This window comes from Lepisma saccharinum, chromosome 2 (genome assembly GCF_977018435.1).
Source record: "Lepisma saccharinum chromosome 2, izLepSacc3.1, whole genome shotgun sequence".
NCBI lineage: Eukaryota > Metazoa > Arthropoda > Insecta > Zygentoma > Lepismatidae > Lepisma > Lepisma saccharinum.
Window position 1 is genome coordinate 128,242,332 of NC_139230.1, and position 19,088 is coordinate 128,261,419.

The 19,088-nt window shown below is 35.1% G+C and overlaps 1 protein-coding gene across 1 annotated transcript in view; it reads right to left on the reverse strand.

The window, feature by feature from the left end:
* Positions 1 to 281: 281 nt before the first annotated feature.
* Positions 282 to 19,088, reverse strand: part of LOC145983637 (histone-lysine N-methyltransferase NSD2-like) — a 327,048-nt gene continuing 308,241 nt past the window's right edge. Inside the window, exon 12 of the mRNA XM_083116701.1 lies at positions 282 to 1,529. Within this exon, the coding sequence (XP_082972827.1) occupies positions 1,507 to 1,529 (23 nt within the window). The 3' untranslated portion in view covers positions 282 to 1,506. The remainder of the gene's footprint in view (positions 1,530 to 19,088) is intronic.

A 19,088-nucleotide genomic window follows, 5' to 3' on the forward strand; every position in this document is an offset into this window, starting at 1 on the left:
GCGAGAGAGAGAGAGAGAGAGAGAGAGAGAGTGAAATCATAGAACTTCACCTCACTAGAAATTTCTTTCATACCTCACTGAATGTGACATAACCATCAAAATCAAACATTTCTACCTTAATGAAAAATGGGTCATGCTATCATAAACTTTACTTCAAGAATGTATTGATTACAAGAAATCATACCTGAAAAAATAAATGTTCTATATTATGAACACAGTTATCACATAATGAAAAACTAAAAGAAAAATTATTTCCTTGAAATGAAAAATAAAACAACATATCATATTAACGATATATTATGCTGCTGAAACAATTAAAAATATCCTTCCAAGAATTTTGTTTTAAAACTTCACCACCTCAAAATTGCTAGAATCTTACCCAAGTAACACAGGATTTTATATTATTATAACCACGGAAAAATATTTTACATGTTTTTTTTTTATATTTTGTTAACTAGTAATAAGGAAACAAACTTTTCATGAAGTTACATTAACAATATTTCAGAAACTTTACTTCAAAATATATACTTATACTTAACTATGAAAACATGCTTGACAAACACTTAAAAATGTATTGCAATTTTGCCTTTAAAAATAAAAGAAAAACATACATATAAAATAAACATGATAACATTGTATAATCTGGGTTTGAAATGAAGTTGGTACATTTTGAGTATTTTTTGTTGAAACACCTTATAATGTACTTTACAGAACATTTTCACAACAGCTGTACCCCTCTTAAATTGTCTGAACCCTATCAAAGTACCAGAAGATTACATATTCTTATAATGATGAGACAGTATTTGACACAAAATGTTTTTACTTTGAGTAATGAACAACCAAACTTTCATGATGCTACTGTTAATAATACTTCAAAAATTTTACTTCAAAGAATATACTGATTACTGGAAATCATTCTTTACGAACTAAATTGTCTAGAGTATGAATACAGTTATCACATAAAATTCCTTCCTACATGTGAATGTTTGCCCTACTGGTGGGGTAAAAATACATCTTTGGCAATTGTTAGAATAATATATATATATATAAACAAATATATTCAAAATGTTAAGCTGAGTCCTAGAGAAACTAAAGTAAAAAACAAAAGATTTGTGTGGTGTAAACTTTAAGATTCTGACTACTTTGGTAGCTTAGACATATGGAAACAAAAAACTAAGTGCACACTCTTAACCCACTATACTCTATATAATGAAATAAAACTAGATTTGAGAAAGTTGCACAAACACAAAATGTGAATGATATGTAGAAAAAGAAATCCATGATACCCACATGGAAAAATAGAAAGAAAAAAATCCATGTATATTCTTGTCTCCATGAACAGGCAAGCAGTGAAATGAGATTTATTTCATATCTTACAATGGACATTCACAAATACACATCAATATCACAAAATTTTGCCAATCGCAGCCAGTAACTTTTATTAATTTTTGTAAAAAAATATATCACATAACGTGGTAGTAAGTAACATGATCAGAGAGGTATGGGCTACTTGTGGATTCTTGGACAACCTGAAATATAAGCAGAAACAATCATTTATAAGTGATTTCAGATCTAATACATGTGAACAATGATAAATCCACATATTAAATTTTGCATTCAGCTTCTCATATTAACAATTTTCAAAAAATACTGTATCATACAAAATAGGGAAAGTATAAGAAATTGCTAATATTATGGAAAGAAGGAAGGAAGGTAGTCAGTCACACAATGAGAAGACAAAGAGTCAAATCTAAATAAATGTCCAGGCTGATTGGTAGTTAGTGATGGGTTGTTCCAGAACGAATCTATCCAAAGGAACGAAACCAGCAAGTGAACGAATCGTTTTGATTCCAGAAGTCATATGGAATCAATTCCAGAGAGCTACTGCGCCTGTACCATCTTCAAAATATGTGCGAAACTTCTACAAACAGCTTCTCCCATCATTTTATTCTGTTACTTTCCCTTTATCTGTTTCGACATTGAAAAGGCACTCTCGTGGTAGAGGGGGAAGGGGGGTAAGGGAGGAGGAAAGTTGTAGTTTGCCCATTGAATTCATACTCTGCCTTGGCTCAGAGTGAAATTTCCCCTCCCATATAGCAAAAAAATCCAGTTTTTGCTTCAAAATTTTTTGCTTTCCACAACCAAGAAATACAACAATAAAATATAAAAATAATGCTCACTACTTTCAGAATTTATGCAGAACTTGTAATCTAGGAGGGTGTAAGTAGAATTTTAGGAGGATATAAAGGCAAATTTAGCACCAAATTAAGGGTATGTCAACATATTTAATTTTTGTTGTCATATTTAGAGGCAGATAAATCACTGAGTACATAGGTAATTTATTCACATTAGACAAAATCTTCTTTATTTCAGTTGTTACTGTTATTTGATTGATTGATTTAGTTTATTTTACTTTGCTTTTCTGCCACTTTTGGTTAATTGCGAAGATAGGGATGAATGATGATATGATGAAATTGATGAATGGACATTCAGAAACACCCATGCCCAGGCTGGGATTCGAACCTGGGAACTCTGGCATCGTATCGCTCTGCATGGGGACCGGCTTATTGTTAATTAATGTTTTACGCTTTTACCTTGAACATTGTTACACATTTCGACTCAATCACCATCAGCTGAGTTCGAACAGAAAGAAAGTCATTTCAGGCACTTATACGGCACTAAAGGGAAAAGGTAAGCATTAATACATGACGTCTAATTCCACTGTTTCTTGCATATTTTAGGTGTTTCTCCCTTTTCCCTTTCTTGTCTTCAAAGTTTTCCATTCCTGTCAAAGTTTCCTGCTGCGTTCGTTGCCGCTTTACAAACTCCTCTCCCTCCTTTATCCGCTATTGAGGTCAGAAGGAACCAACCAAAAAGCCAAAGAGAAGAGAGGGCGTTTTTAACAGTTTTTAACATGCTCCAAGCTCCCCAATTGGCTGATTGTACATTTAAAGGACTAGTCAGTGAGCCTTGGAACAAATATTTGGAATCAGAACGAGTATCTGGAATCGGAACGAATCTTAAAGAGATTTTGTTCTGACCAAACCTTAGCTATGGACCAAACAGAAACAGCCTTGAGAGACGCAAGGGTGCAGGTGTCTTGATGTGCACCTGAGCTTCGTAAAACAAAATGTTTGCTGAAATCTGAATTTGAATCATAAGAACATCAAATTCTGAAAAGAAAGTGATGTAACCATCTATTTGAAATTAATAAAAATAAATTTACTTTTAGAGAAGAGCGCAGTAATCATTTGGCATCCATGACAGTTTAATGTATTAATTATATTCAATGGTTAAATTTTCTCGCCCCTTCATCTCCCATAACACAACCTTTATCAAGAATAGATACAACAAGGTAAAAAAAGAAAATATCAGTTATGAACCATTCTTGTTGTAGACATAAAAAAAAATATATTTAAAAACCGGGTATTGATATATTTATGTCGACGAATCAATTACACGCAATCAGCTTTTGAGATTTTTTTTTTTTTACCACATGGCATATTTGTCTTAACTTTATTTCCATCACCTTAAGTGTGACTACTATTTGTTATAGCTAATATCAATAATAAATGGGAATAAAATGCATGATAATTTTTCCGTTTCAAAGTAAAGTATAATTTCATATTAGTGAGTTGAGCAGTGCAGGAGGAAGGTGTAAAACAACATTGAAGGGGACACACCTTTTAGCACCATGTTAACAATACACGTTACTAGGTCATCGTCAGCTCAAACCTCCATCCAACATTATTTTCAATATCCCCCCACCTCCTCTCCTGGCAAGGTGGAATGAAACATGTGACTTGTTCCTCAGAAGATGAGGAAATTATTCCAGGAATCATGATTCCCCAAAGGAACGAGTCAACGAAATCATGGTGGAACTGGAACGAGACGGCCAGAACGAAACAGTGGAATGAAAGGAAAGAAGGAACGAGTTGGAGGAATAGATTCATTTAGGTGAGCAGAACGAAAGGAATCGAATCCACAAAAGGAACGACTTTCCCATCACTATTGGTAGTGATGCAAATATGGCCTCGCTGGTGGTTAAACTGTTAAAAGCACATAGTGGTTCAGATTCCACTTTACACTTTAGATTCAGTACTGATAAATCTTTCTGTCTATAAAGTGGACTAAACAAAAAACCTAACTGCACTTGGAGAAGTGATGTTAATGTGGCTTGACTCTAAATTTGATTAAATAGTTTCATTTATTGATATCATGATATTGTAATGTCATGTTACAAAGTGTTCACAGTGGCAACATATATATTAAGTTTTGTGATTGAGACCTGCACAGGACCAGAAAAAACCCGTCTCCGAGGAGGTGCGACTACAATAATATGCAACACACACGTCAAGCCCAGGTGTTAAACATCGTACAAGTGAGCTTCATGTCACAGTTGTGCACAGGCATCAATGCCTGCTAGGTTTTTCTATTACCAGGGGCTTAAGAAGACCCGTGAGACTCGATGTAGTTCTTGCAGGTAGATGGGAACACTAATGTCAGTGTTGCCAATGGCCATTATATTTCACTATGCATGGAAATATTTGAATTTCTGCTAGGCGCAGGAGCCTTGAGGTTGTATAACCATTGGCGTAGTAAGGGGTGGGTGAAGTAGGTGACCACCCTAGGCCTCGCGCATGTAGGAGCATCGCATCCTATGAGGTTGATACGAAAAATGTAAAAATTTGGAAATGAGAAAGATAGAAAAGGCTAATTCTTGTGGGCAGTAAATTAAAACCCTTTTTCTATCTGGCTTTATATTCTAGTTTAACGTTATAATTTGAATGAATACATCAAATCAGAGGTGGGCGGGAGCTCTAAGCCTAAGGGGTTCCGAAAAAGTCAAAATAATTCTCATTTCTCATGTGAAACATTAATGCAAAAATGGCTTGAACATTTTTATCCATTTATTATTTTCTTGAATAAAAAGTGCTTTGTCTTGGCTTTTCTTCTGTCTTGTGACCTTGCAAAACCTACCCGATTTTAATATGTTAATGAAAAAGCACCTCAAACTGCCACGGAGCAAAGTATGGGGCATTTAAATGCTTCCGGTGTTTTAAACTGAAGAGGGGTATGGATAATATTAGCAGTTCTTCCTTCCTTCCTTCCTACAACTTCAGAAGCAGCTATTGCCCTCTGTAATGGGCACGAAGATGATTTATATTCCGAATATCCTGATCAAGTTCTAAGTTTCAGGAATGTGCTTAAATCTGAAATCAAGTGCTTTGGCAAAGTTTCTTCTCCTTGATAGCTCTACACTAGCTTCTAGTGTTCTCTGTATCCTGTACCACCTTCTGCTTGTTTCCTACTCTTCAAGTAACATCCACGAAAAAAGAACTATCTTTCTCAAAATTGAAACTTAGGAAAACTTCTGGAAGGTATGTCGAATGGTATGATTCAGCCCAAATTTAGAGGACTCAGTAATCTCACTATTGAATGAAAAAAGAGCAAGATCTAATGTAAAAGTGTCATTCGCTGCCCAGAAGCCAGCTTTCTGTTAAGCAAGGTGGTTTTATTTAAATCAGGTTGATTTATATCACTTATTGAAATCAATTTAAATAAAATTACAGAATAATGAACACAAGAAATTTGTAGATATCAGAATCAAATTTTGTGAAAGTATATTAATCTTGTAATCATTTAATTGTGTTTATTATGCTCTAAGAAAGGAAATTAAGGAATCAAAATATATGTATTGATGGGGTGAAGCTCATACAAAAGTAAATGTAATGTATCATCTGAAAAAAACACTTAAATTTCCCTTGATTTAAAATTCAATAATTTTTATAAGCAAAAATAGCACATTTTTTAAATAGAATAATATACAAAATACTAATCATGTTCAACTGTAACTAGCGTCACTTTCATTAAACTGTAAATAAATATGGCAGCTGATATTTGACTATCATTAAAAACACTAAAATTTGGCTACAAAGTTAAAATTATGAAGTACATCCAGAATTTATTATTTTCACTGTAAGAAAAGTTACTGAAATTATAATAGTTTCATTAACACACTCAACAAACATTTTCATATTAGGTTCATTATGTTCAGTTCCAGAAACAGAGAAATGCATATCTACATGTAATTTGTTATTTGCTTTAATCAAACTGTTCAAATATTTTACAGGGCCATTTATCAGAAAAAGTCGTTCTATATAAAAAATATGTCTATATGTACGGTGCCAAAAAAACGACCAATTTAAATAAAAAATATCAAAAAATATAAATAAAAATCATTATTTTTATCCACCCAGCTGTTAAAGAGGGGCAGGGGAGGGGATAAGTAAGTATTTGTATTTTCTTCTTTTGAATACATAAATGTCAAAGAAAGATATGTTGTAATATGTGAAAATTAAGAGGTAGAGCATCGATTTGTAAAATTATTAATGTAAGTGTAGCCACAACCAGCCATTCTAAATAATTACATAAATTTTCTGGAAGAATCTGAGTGAGGGACCCAAATTTGTTTCTTGCGGAAGCGTACTTTACGATTTTGTTACGCCACTGCATCAAATATTTAATATTACAAGAACGTTAAGACGTAACAACAAAATGAGATTCACAATTATTATGATCATCCAAGTCCTAAATTCAAAGTTAACTGGTACAATTAATGTATAACAAAGTCAAAATTGCTAATTTAAAAAAGTCAAATTAGCTGTATCAATTGAATACACCAAAGATTTCACACTTATGGAGCAAATTACTATCGTTTTAAGATTTCTTGATGTTGAAACCTATTGTGTCGAAGAGCTTGTAGGTATATTTTGGGCCCCTATACATGATTGTGGTTTAGCCCCCCCTCCCCCTGCTCTTTCGAGCATCGACATTTTATGTGCATCCTTCGATATTTTCTACTTAAGCCATGGTTTGTGACATTTACATCCTACAAACTTTCAAATGAGGAAACAAAGAATGACTCATTAAATAATATATAGGTTATATTCATAGATTCTTAGTTTGTATTTCTAATTTTTTTAAAAAATGTTTAGCATATTTAAGGATATTTCAGTTGTCTTACTGCATAAAGAACATCTTAAAAACATACTATTACTACTACTTTGGTTAATGAAAATTCCAGCAGCGTGTTACTGTAGCTCTGCCAAGTGTAAATTTCTCTGTCGCGTATTATTAAATACAATTTTCGTCAGATATTAATTATTATTATAGGCTATTATATAAATATGATAATTTACTGATGTTTACTTGATGACTGTGTATCGATTCACATTGATATTTCAAACTTAAAGAATGGATGGGGCCTTGCATTCTAATCTCGCCCAGGGCGTCGCAATATGTTGTTACGTCACTGTACCTAAGATTTTGTAACTTCTCAAATTAGTTTCATTATTATGTCAAGGTCTTGAAATTGTAAATTTCTTGGTTTCATTTTTATTGTTTGTTTGTTGAAATGTGTAAATAGCATTGCCAGCTATTTGCACCTGTACGAAGATACAAGCTAACAATTATATTATGCATTGTATTACTATCATTGTGGTCTGTAGAACTAGATAACTAGCAACAGCATGAGCGAATGATGATTTGTTGAAAGAGATGACAATATTCAAAAACCTTTCATAATGCAAATTCTGATTTCATGCTCTGTTTTATGGACCATCATGCCTTAGTGTTCAGGTGGAGGGGAGGAATCTTGAGCAACTAATTCAGATATTGAATTGGTAAAATTACAACAGAGAGAAAATCTGTTTGATTGATTGATTCATTTATTTGGTCAATTTATGCACAATAAGGCTAATCGGGACTGGACCTATAGTTTAAAGTGGGATCCAAACCACAATGTGCCTCCACTGGGTATCGAACCCAGGACCCCTTGATTACAAGCTGACGACACTACCTCTGTGCCATAGGGGAGAACCCCTCAAAAAAGTATAATGTAGAACAACCACCAGTCACACAAAGTTCCAAAATATTTGTGATGGCACTTCTTGTGAAACTTCCTTTACAGGTGCTAGCAGTGGCAGCGATTTGGGGCGGGGCCAAGAGGGTGCAGATGCCCCACTTTTTGCCACTATTGCACCATGCTAACCTCATGTACCAAGGGAAATTAAACTGTCCTTGCCCCCCACTTTTGCACCTTGGCCCCCTAGTTTTGGAACCCAATCGCCACCACTGGGTGTGAGTGATACAAATGTTTTCTACCAAGGAATAAATGTCTGCAATATCAAATTGATGAAAGTGATGAACATTTTAAGTGCTCCTTGACCAGTTTAGAATCTAAAAGTTGGCAACGGTGACTTTGGCAGCCAGGCAGGCCAAGTAAGCGATTCTGGCCGATGTGCAGGTCTCTGATTGAAACCATGGTGTAACTTATAGTTTATGTGGAACACCTTGTGCGCTCAAGAATAGTCATGTGAGCAATTTGAAAAAGTACTAAGTATTAAGCATAGATTTTGCTTTAGAAAAGAAACTACATATTTAGAAATTTACTTTAAAAACAGCACTATGAATTGTATCATAAAAACAATAACAAATATCATAAATGTGCAATTAATTATAAACTATTTATACTGGGTGGACACAATTAAAGTTGCCTTATTCAGAGTCCTCTAGAGCCCATTTGAAGCATTGGATTGTGATGTGATTGTAAAGAGGCTATGGGGACCCTGGGGAAGTGAATGCTGATGAAAAAAAAAATAGTTCAAATTTTAATATACATGAAGTACTTCCTGAATATTTACCATTTTTGTTACATCTAGAATTGCATAATGAAAAATTGTAATTAGCGTATGTTAATTATCCATACAAGTTACCTTGTATGCAAGAAAAATAACTTCTGTAATTTTCTTTAATGCTTAAAAATTCTATGCTGTAAAAAGGAATGTCAAAATTATGAAGAAGATACACGAGGAGGCAGAAAATGGCTGAACCTTGCATTAACATACAATAAGTTTTAACCAACATAAAAGTCTTCTGAACACTTCACCAAAAGAGGGATCCTAGGATTTAACAGTGACACTGATTATACATTTTAGTAAAAGAAAAATGTTCATCTCATATAATAAGTATTGACATGCACGAGAAAATGAATGATTCATCATGTAGTTTTCAAGTATTAACTTAATAAATTACATTTATTGTATTATTTATATTATTATTATTATTATATATTTATTTCACCTCATGGAGACAGTTGATATCCTCATAAAATTTGTACATATATACACACATGAGAAAATGGATAAAAGGAAGGAGGCCCACTACTAAAACTAAGTACCTAGTAAAAGAGGAAAGAGGAAACAGTCACCAGACACAGGAAAAATTGAAATTTCCAGAGCAGTGAGCCACATCATCAGGAGTAGAAAAAGGTTCGCAAACATAGCAATGTGGACAGAGCGATAGTGTGACCTACAGTGTTGCCAGGTCCAGGAAGAAATATTGACAGTGCCAATAAACATTGTTCTTTCGCCAGGTTTGTTGAAAACTGTGAGTGGTGGGGTGGGGGGTGGGAGGCAAGGGTGGTAGGGAAGGTGAGGGGCGACGATGGGGAACATTACTGGCTGGTCTTGTTCAGGCCAGGGGACGTGGCCTGAACATGGCTGATATATACATATGACTATACACATCTCCGAGGCTCCGTTCACTAAAGGTTAATACTGACACTCAAATAAAATACTACAAATATTGAATTTGTGCTAATTTTTATCTCTCTATTTTCAATGCATTCTGGCATCAAAGACGAATTTCCAATGACAGTTTATTACACTGTTTCGAGCATCAGAAACACGATGGTTTGTGACAACTATATATGGTCATCACATGAATTGAAAACACACACACACACACACACACACATATATATATATATATATATATATATATATATATATATATATATATATATATATATATATATATATATATATATTTATCTGCCAACCAATGTGACTACTCTAAAAACCCAGGGCCCCTTGATTACAAGGTTGATGGCGATAATATTATGCCATCAAGGAGGCCTACTCGAGACGGCCTAAGTTTAAAGTGGGTTCTGAACCACTGGTCATTTGGATGGGTTAAAGTTACAGTGGTATAAGTAACTTTTTTATTAAAAAAAAAAAAGACTTGGACACAGACACCAGATCTATAACAGTCAATCTGTTAACAGAAAACGTGAAGTAAATCAGAGATTCATTCAACTGTCAACAGATGATAGTTTAAGGTCTAGTGATAAAGGAAACAGCTGTTGTGTTGATCAGCAAAGTGCTGTGAGTCAGACTTTTTTTTCTTTTTAAGAAAGTGACTTACACCACTGTAACTTTAACCCATCCATTTGTGCCTCCATTGGGATTTGAACCCAGGACCCCTTCATATGGCGGTTAATGTGTCAAGGTTATTACAATCTCATGCCTTCAGAGAAGTCAAGGTCTACTATATGGAACTAAGAAATAAAATATATATATATAAAACTTGTAGCACATCAATTTGAGTAACATGCACCATCATTTTATAATCATTAAGTTGAATTTTGCACCAGTGATTTATCACTCCTTTATAGCTCACATTACTTTGAGTCACAAAGTATTGTATGTAATTCAGTTTTGTATAGTTGGTAAGTTCACACCAAAGAAATTTCAAGATGGGAGAAGGGAGGTGAGGCTCAACTTCTGGAAAAAATAGTGTGAGTTCAATAATGAATAAGAAATTGGAGGCCCAAAATTGAATTCTGCCCCATATCTTGCCTCTGTGTGAGCCGATGGTATAGTTTATGTTTGTAGGTAAACTGCATCTATTTTATGCATGAATATCAGCATAACCGAGTGATAATAATGAGATGATTTATTAATGTTACTAGGCTAAAGGTATGGTGTGTTATGTTGCCCATTTGATTATGGAATTTCACCTGTAAAAATTGTTCAGCTGTTATTGTGGGCTGCTGTTATAGGAAGACACTAAGCTTAAAACAAATGCCTTCTCAATTGATTAGATTTTAAGTGATTCATCATTCAGTTGTCTGGAGTGTTCCTTTGCCACCACAGCAACTAGCTCGCACCCAAAGTGCCCAGCCCACTTGTTGAGATGCATTGCCTCAATCCAGACAACATTCGCTGCTGTCTGCCACTACAAACACATTTCGGCCAATGCTTCTCATACAACAAATGATGGAAAAGCAGGTAGACAACTGTTAAGTGGATCATTTCTTGATTTTGTATTAAGGCTTTCTACAATCAAGAGATATTAATTTTGTTCTGCTTCATATTCCCACAATTTGCCTTAATGCAGTAGTGGCTTATGTTGCAAGCTAAAGAACTGCAGACAGGTGTACAGTGAAATCTCAGTTATATGTTTTATGGGGGACAGAAGGGTGTAACTGAGAAAAACGTATTATTGAAACATAATTAAAATGGTATACACAAAGAAAGAATAGGAGGACTACTTATACAATAAAGTTTCCTGTATTGCACTAATCTGTTCTAAATCGTTATTGTAAATTCACAGAATCATGAGAAATAGACAGTGAAGATGCCAGGTGAAAGGAGTGCAAACAAGGTTTACCCGCTTACTCCACTCAGCCAATTTTGCCTCCCCCATTTATTTTGCCTCCCCAATGGTGTAGTGGTAAAGTCGTCACCTTGTAATCAAGGGGTTCCAGGTTAGATACCCAGTGGAGGCACTTAGTTTCAGATCCCACTTTAAACTGCAGGTCCAGTCCCAATTAGCCTTCTGTACATAAAGTGGACTTTTAAATCTTTAGCGGACGGAGCCTCACGTGCCTGTATGCCCATTGAAGCCAGCACCTTTACGAACGTGCACTTTTCAAACTTGCCGCTAGTACAAAAAAACGTAACTCCAGAACTAATTGTCATAGAAATGTTGTTTTATTTTCTGTTTTAAACACAGGGATTTTAGCGGAGGTAAAATTTATACATTGTGCCTCCCAATAATTAGGGTCAAACAAATTTGAGGGAAGCATGACAAAATACCACTTTATGAGGATATGTAAATGAAATTACGGTGTTTGAAAATTTTGTGTAATAAAGGAATTTTGCTTCTAGCGTCTGCTGTATTGACACTGGATGGACCAAATTTGGAGAGAAGCAAAACAAAAGACCACTGTAGAAAGAATAGGAGGACTACTTATACACCAAAGTTTCCTGTATTGCACTAATCTGTTCTAAATCGTTATTGTAAATTCACAGAATCATGAGAAATAGACAGTGAAGATGCCAGGTGAAAGGAGTGCAAACAAGGTTTACCCGCTTACTCCACTCAGCCAATTTTCTGCAGAAAAACCATGCTGAACATTAGGACATTTATCTCGATCTTATGTTTACTGTAACTCTCGTTTCCCACTTTATATGTTTTCCAAGCACTGTTGATGACAAAATTTGGCAGAAGCCTGTTCCGTGTGTCAGTTGACCTTCCCCTCCTCCTCTTCCTTGCTTTTGCAGCAGCCTCATTCAGTTGAAATGCAACCTTGAATTCCTGCCTTACGATCGAGGAACAAGTGTACTATTGCCAAACTGAAAGTCACTAAATGCCTTTTTTCTCTAGGATTTTTCACATTCTAAAAGCATGACTCGGGTGTCTTTGTTGTGCCTCTCCCTACAAAAACGTATGTGGACAATTGAGAACATGGCTCAATCACTATTCACATTTCTTTATCTACATAATCATTCCTAGTACAATGGAGAGGGAGAGGGAGTGGGGGGGGCCTGTTTAGAAAACTTTACTTTCTTGTTTGCCAGGGGGAAAAACAAGAATAATTTGCCAACCCGGTTATCTAGTATTGGTTTAGAAATGAGTAAAAAAAGGTCTCTAATCTCTTCTCACAAGAGATAATTAATCTGCAACTGCTTTGCAGGGCTACACAATAATTTCATGAAGCGGTCTTCTTTTTAATGCATCTATCTGCATAGGAAATATTGCTCGTATGGGACATACGATACACTACAATAATCCTTCCCCACTTTCTTTCTGCAAATTGGTTCAAGAATAAGCACACTGCTGATTAAAAAAAAATAATGCTATAGTCCAGCTTTTCTTATCTTCAACAAGTGCTTTATCTTTAAAATGCACAGGACCTATTCCGCCACCTGTGCCTTGGTGGAAGTCTGTCTAAAGGGAGGCTGCTATTGGCACCAGTGTTATGTCTAGCTTTTCCAAAGCAGTCCCTTGGCTATATTGCTTTTGACAGCAATGACTCATCCAACATAAAGGATGCAATTTTTCGTTCTTGCCCTGCCTTCTGATAAACAAAAAAGTAACTCTTATCTTGTGGACAACACAAGATTAATCCTTTTGAACACGAGAGTCAGTGGCGTGCCCAGGATTTTTGAGGGGGTCTTACATATACATTTATTTTGCCTCCCCAATGGTGTAGTGGTAAAGTCGTCACCTTGTAATCAAGGGGTTCCAGGTTAGATACCCAGTGGAGGCACTTAGTTTCAGATCCCACTTTAAACTGCAGGTCCAGTCCCAATTAGCCTTCTGTACATAAAGTGGACTTTTAAATCTTTAGCGGACGGAGCCTCACGTGCCTGTATGCCCATTGAAGCCAGCACCTTTACGAACGTGCACTTTTCAAACTTGCCGCTAGTACAAAAAAACGTAACTCCAGAACTAATTGTCATAGAAATGTTGTTTTATTTTCTGTTTTAAACACAGGGATTTTAGCGGAGGTAAAATTTATACATTGTGCCTCCCAATAATTAGGGTCAAACAAATTTGAGGGAAGCATGACAAAATACCACTTTATGAGGATATGTAAATGAAATTACGGTGTTTGAAAATTTTGTGTAATAAAGGAATTTTGCTTCTAGCGTCTGCTGTATTGACACTGGATGGACCAAATTTGGAGAGAAGCAAAACAAAAGACCACTGTAGGAGGATATGTAATGCTCATGTCGCAACTTTGAAAAAAAAAAACTGAAATTACGGCATTCGGAAATTTTGCATAATTACAGAATTTTGCTTCTAGCGTCTGCCCTATGGATGCTGGATGGACCAAATTTTGAGGGAAGCACGAACTTGAAAAAACAAATGGAAATTATGGTGCTCAGAAATTTTCCGCAATTACAGAAAAATTCAAACTTAGGGATTATGCCCCTGCTTCTCCCCCCCCCCCCCCGGACCCTTAATTGTCGGATGTTACTTAAAATGTTGCTTTTTGTTCATTCTTAAATTTTGAAATTAAAATTTTCAAAAAGATGCAGTGGTTGAGCTGTTATAGCCTTATATCTTCAATTTATCCCAGAAAGTGCCTTTTTCAAATGGCGCTTGCAGAAACAAAATTCACACAGTGTTTAGTATGATTGCTGCTTTTCTTCGGAACCATTCACACGTTAAAAATAAGTGACAGTGTTCAATCATTCATTTATCTGCGATTTAGTTTTGCACAAAGGAAGTACTGCAACTTCTCTGTCTTCAACAACTGTAGGACAGTAATAAGACCCAGCGAAACTCCCCCACTGCAGGCTGCTGTTGCCTCCCCCATTCTTGCATCCGCTGTTTGTAATGTTTACGACAGGCTGCGAAGTGTGGTGCCTGTGACATGTCTGACAGCTTGAAATATATCAGTTTCGGATCTGCTATAGGCAGTCTTTCTTTCTCTTTATTTCCTGTCGCTCCTGGTGGAACATAGGGCATCCGTGAAGTATTTCCATCTTGTTCAATTCTTCGTCAAACTCCACGTTTTCTCTTGTTGCAGCAGCTCCTGCTCGATTGTCCTTCTCCATGTACATCTGGGGCATCCTCTTCTTCATGCTCCCTAACTAACTAACTAACTCCCTAGCCTTCTTAAACCCGAAGGTTCATGGCTGCAGCAACACAGGCCTTCCATCTTTCCCTGTCTTGAGCAAGTTCTATACTCTTTTCCATCCCTACCGATTTCCCTTAGGTCCATCTCAACATTGTCCCTCCATCTTCGTCTTGGCCTTCCTACAGGTCTCTTACCATCAGGTTTCCCAACAAGAATCCTGTAAACTCCTCTTTCCTCTCCCATTCGTGCCACATGGCCTGCCCACCTAAGTCTTCTTGATTTAATTATTCTGATAATATCTGGACATGAATACAAATTATGTAGTTCTAAATTATGTAACCTTCTCCACTCACCTGTCTCCTCATCCCTTTTAGGTCCAAATATTTTCCTAAGGATCTTATTTTCAAATACTCTCAATTTATGTTCCTCTTTCAATGTAAGGGACCAAGTTTCACATCCATATAATACTACAGGCAAAATTACTGTTTTGTATATTTTAACTTTTAGTTTCTTCGATATTAAACGAGAAGACAAAAGTTTATGAAGAGAGAAGTAACATGCATTTCCTGAATTAAGCCTACTTTTTATTTCCTCTTTAATATAATTTTCATTTCGTAATATTACTCCTAAGTATTTGAATTTGGAAACTGGTTCAAACGAGTTGTTATCAATAATTAGATTTTGATTATTACCTAACACTTGGTTTCAGCCTGTAAGCATATATTTAGTTTTCTCTTTGTTAACTTCCAAACCTATCTCTTTAGCAGTTTTGAAAAATATTTTAGCATTATTCTTAATTGTATTCACATCATCCCCCAGTAAGTCTACATCATCTGCATATGCTAACAACTGAGTCACACCATTTAATTTTAGTCCTTCTTTAGTGTCTTTTACCTTCCTTACAGCATATTCTAAGGCAAAATTAAAGAGCAATGGAGATAATGCATCTCCTTGTTTTAACCCATCATGAATTGTAAATTTGACCGACATATTAATACCAACACGAATTTTACTTTGTTTCACTGGTGCATATTTTTATCATACTAACAAGCTTCTTAGGTATTCCAAACTCTACTAATATATTATATAATTTATCTATTTTGACCGAATCATATGCTTTTTTGAAATCAATGAATAGCTGATGGATATTTTGATTATATTCCCACTTTTTTTCAAGTGTCTGTCTGATGTGAAAAAAATGATCTGTAGTTGATCTGTTACGTTTAAATCCACATTGATAATCACCTATAATTTCATTAGCATATGGGGTTAGTCTTGTTAAAAGAATGTTAGATAATATTTTGTATGTTGTTGAGAGTAGAGAAATTCCACGGTAATTATTGCAGTTCATTTTATCTCCTTTTTTAAACACAGGAACAATTACGGATTCTTTCCACTGTTGGGGGATTTCTTCTTTATTCCATATTAAACAAATTAATTTATGAATTTGACATATTAATGAATTTCCACCATATTTAATTAACTCAGCTGGTATTAAATCAATGCCAGGTGCTTCGTTATTCTTTAGCCTTTTAATAGCATCTTTAACTTCAGTCAAGTTAGGTTCTGGAACTAAAGGTTCTGCAGTGTGGACTTAATTTACTTCTGATTTATCTCCTACATGGACATTTAAAAGGTCATTAAAGTAGTTCTTCCATCTATTTAGAATATCTCTTGGGTCAGCTAGAAAATCACAGTCTTTATCTTTTATCAAGTTTACTTTAGGTTGCCACCCCTTTCTAAACTCATTTACACCTTTATATAAATCTCTGATATTTTTATTTTTGCTGTTTGTTTCAATTTCGTTTATTCTCGCTTTATTCTATTATAATTGTTTAGATTTGTATCATCAGAGTTATTTAACCACCTAAGTCTAGTCTGATTTCTTATTTCTATTAGATTATGACATTCATTATCAAACCATGGCTTACATTTCTCGGTTTATGGTATCCTATACTTTCTTTAGCTGCTGATTCTATTGCATTACGTATGTGCTCCCAATTCTTATTTACATCTGTTTCATTTATATTTTCATCATCATTTAAATCTTCATGCTCCCTGGGAGTTCCAATCCAAAACATCCTTTTCTATTGAGCCATCCGGTTTTCTCAGGGTGTGCCCGATGCATTGCCATTTCCTCTTCTTTATTTGTTGTATGATTGGTTTCTGATTTGTGATATCCCAAAGTATCTCATTTGTAAGTTTATCAGGCCACTTTATATTCATGATCCTCCTTAAGCACCTGTTCACAAACGCTTGTAGTTCGTGTTCTTTTTATTTTTTTGCTTCCAAGTTTCACAGCCATACAGTAAAAAGACTTAACATTTGTTTGAAATATCCTGAGTTTTGTTCTTACTCCAATTTGTTTACTCTTCCATATAGGATACAGTTGAATGAAAGCTATATTGGTTTTGCTTATTCTGTTTTTGACATCTTCTTCTGCTCCTCCATTTTTGGTTATTATTGCTCCAAGATATTGAAATTTTTCCACATCTTCGACAATTGTGTTACGTATTTCCAATTTCTGCTTTTCTGTGGCATTTGTTCTCATTTCTTTTGCTTTTTCTTCATTTATTTTTAATCCGACTACTTTTGATTCAGATTCAATGTCTTTCAATTTGTTTTTCATATCCTTCAAGGACTGCGAAAGGAGACAAACATCATCGGCTAATTCGAGGTCCTATCCATCATTTGCCATTATATTCCTCTTCTCTTTTTGTCCAAAGCACTCCTCATTACATAGTTCATCACTAATAGGAACAAAGTTGGTGCTAACACACATCCTTCTCTTACTCCAGTTTTATTTGTTGTTGGTTCTGATAGCTGGTTGTTGTGAATAACTTGATACTTGCTTCCTTCATACATGTTTCTTATCAGATTTAGTATTTTACTAGGAATACCTGTTTCATGAAGAATCTTCCACATTTTGCTCCTATTTAGTGAATCAAAAGCTTTTTCATAGTCGATGAAGACTGTATATTGTGTTCTTCTCCATTCTGCATTCTGCCGACTGTTCTAGTATAATTCGGAGAGTATTTATATGATTCATACATGATCTATTGGAACGGAATCCAGCCTGTTTCTTCCTTATAGCTTCTTCTAATGGTTTCTTTAATCTATTTAATAACATTCTTGCATCTACTTTATTCGGAATTGATAACAATGTTATTCTTCTCCAGTTACTACATTTTGTAAAACCTCCTTTCTTTGGTAATTTAATAATCAATCCTGCTTTCCATTCTTCTGGATACCTTTCTGTTGTCCAAATTTGGGATATTAAGGGATATAAAAGTGCTGCTGAATTTTCTATATCCATCAACAAAATACCCTGTGGTATTCCATCTTTGCCTGCAGCTTTACCTTTCTTTAATTCTTTAATTGCTACTTTAATCTCATCTAAGTTAGGAGTATTTGTGTTTACTTTCTTCAAGCCTTTAATCTCATATTTCTCACCAGTTGCTGATGCTTCTAGATTTTCATTTCCTTCTTGATGTTCTGTATTTAATATTTCTTGGAAGTAATGTTTCCTTCTTTCCATTTGCTCTTTGTCTGATGTAAGTAACTTCCCATTAAGATTTTTAATTGGTTTGTTCTGCTGGATTTTCTTCCTTGCTAATTGTCTTGTTATATCGTATAGTTCTTTTAAGTTATTTCTGTTTGCAACCTCTTCTGCTTGATCTGCTAGTTCATCTACCAATTTCCTTTTATCCTGTCAAACACGTCTTTTAATATCTTGATCTTTTTGTTTGCATAAGTTTACTATTTCTTGTTTTGTTGTCTTGTCCTGGCCTTGATAAGTCTTTGTTTCAATCCTCTTCTTTCTTCTATTTTCTTCCATGTGTCTGCTGAAATCCATTCCTTCCTTTGGGGCTTTTTGTAAGCTATTATTTCTTCAGCTTGAAAGATATCAGTGTCCGATCTGCTTTAGGCAGTAGCACAGGCCAATCTGGTTCAAGGTTGCATTGCCCATTCCCTATGCTCAAATGCAAGTGACAAAAATAGAATTCCAAGTCGAGAGTGGTTCCATGGATACAGCTGATAAGAACATATGTATGGGAACAGGTGACAGATGTTATCATCATGGAAATCTTGAACTCCAAGAGCAGCATTCTTTTGAGCAAGCACAGAGAAAGACATATAACTGAAGCCTTTCCTTGTTGGGACTGAACTCATTGAACGCATAACTGGAAAAATCGTAAATCTGAAAATCGTATAACTGAAATATAATAGTATGCAGCATTATGGGAATTGGCAGGGACCACCAGAAAAACATACTAACGAGAAAAACGTACTATTGCACAACTGCAATTTCACTGTATTAACATTTTTATTTTCATCAATTTCATGGCTATATGGAACAACATGG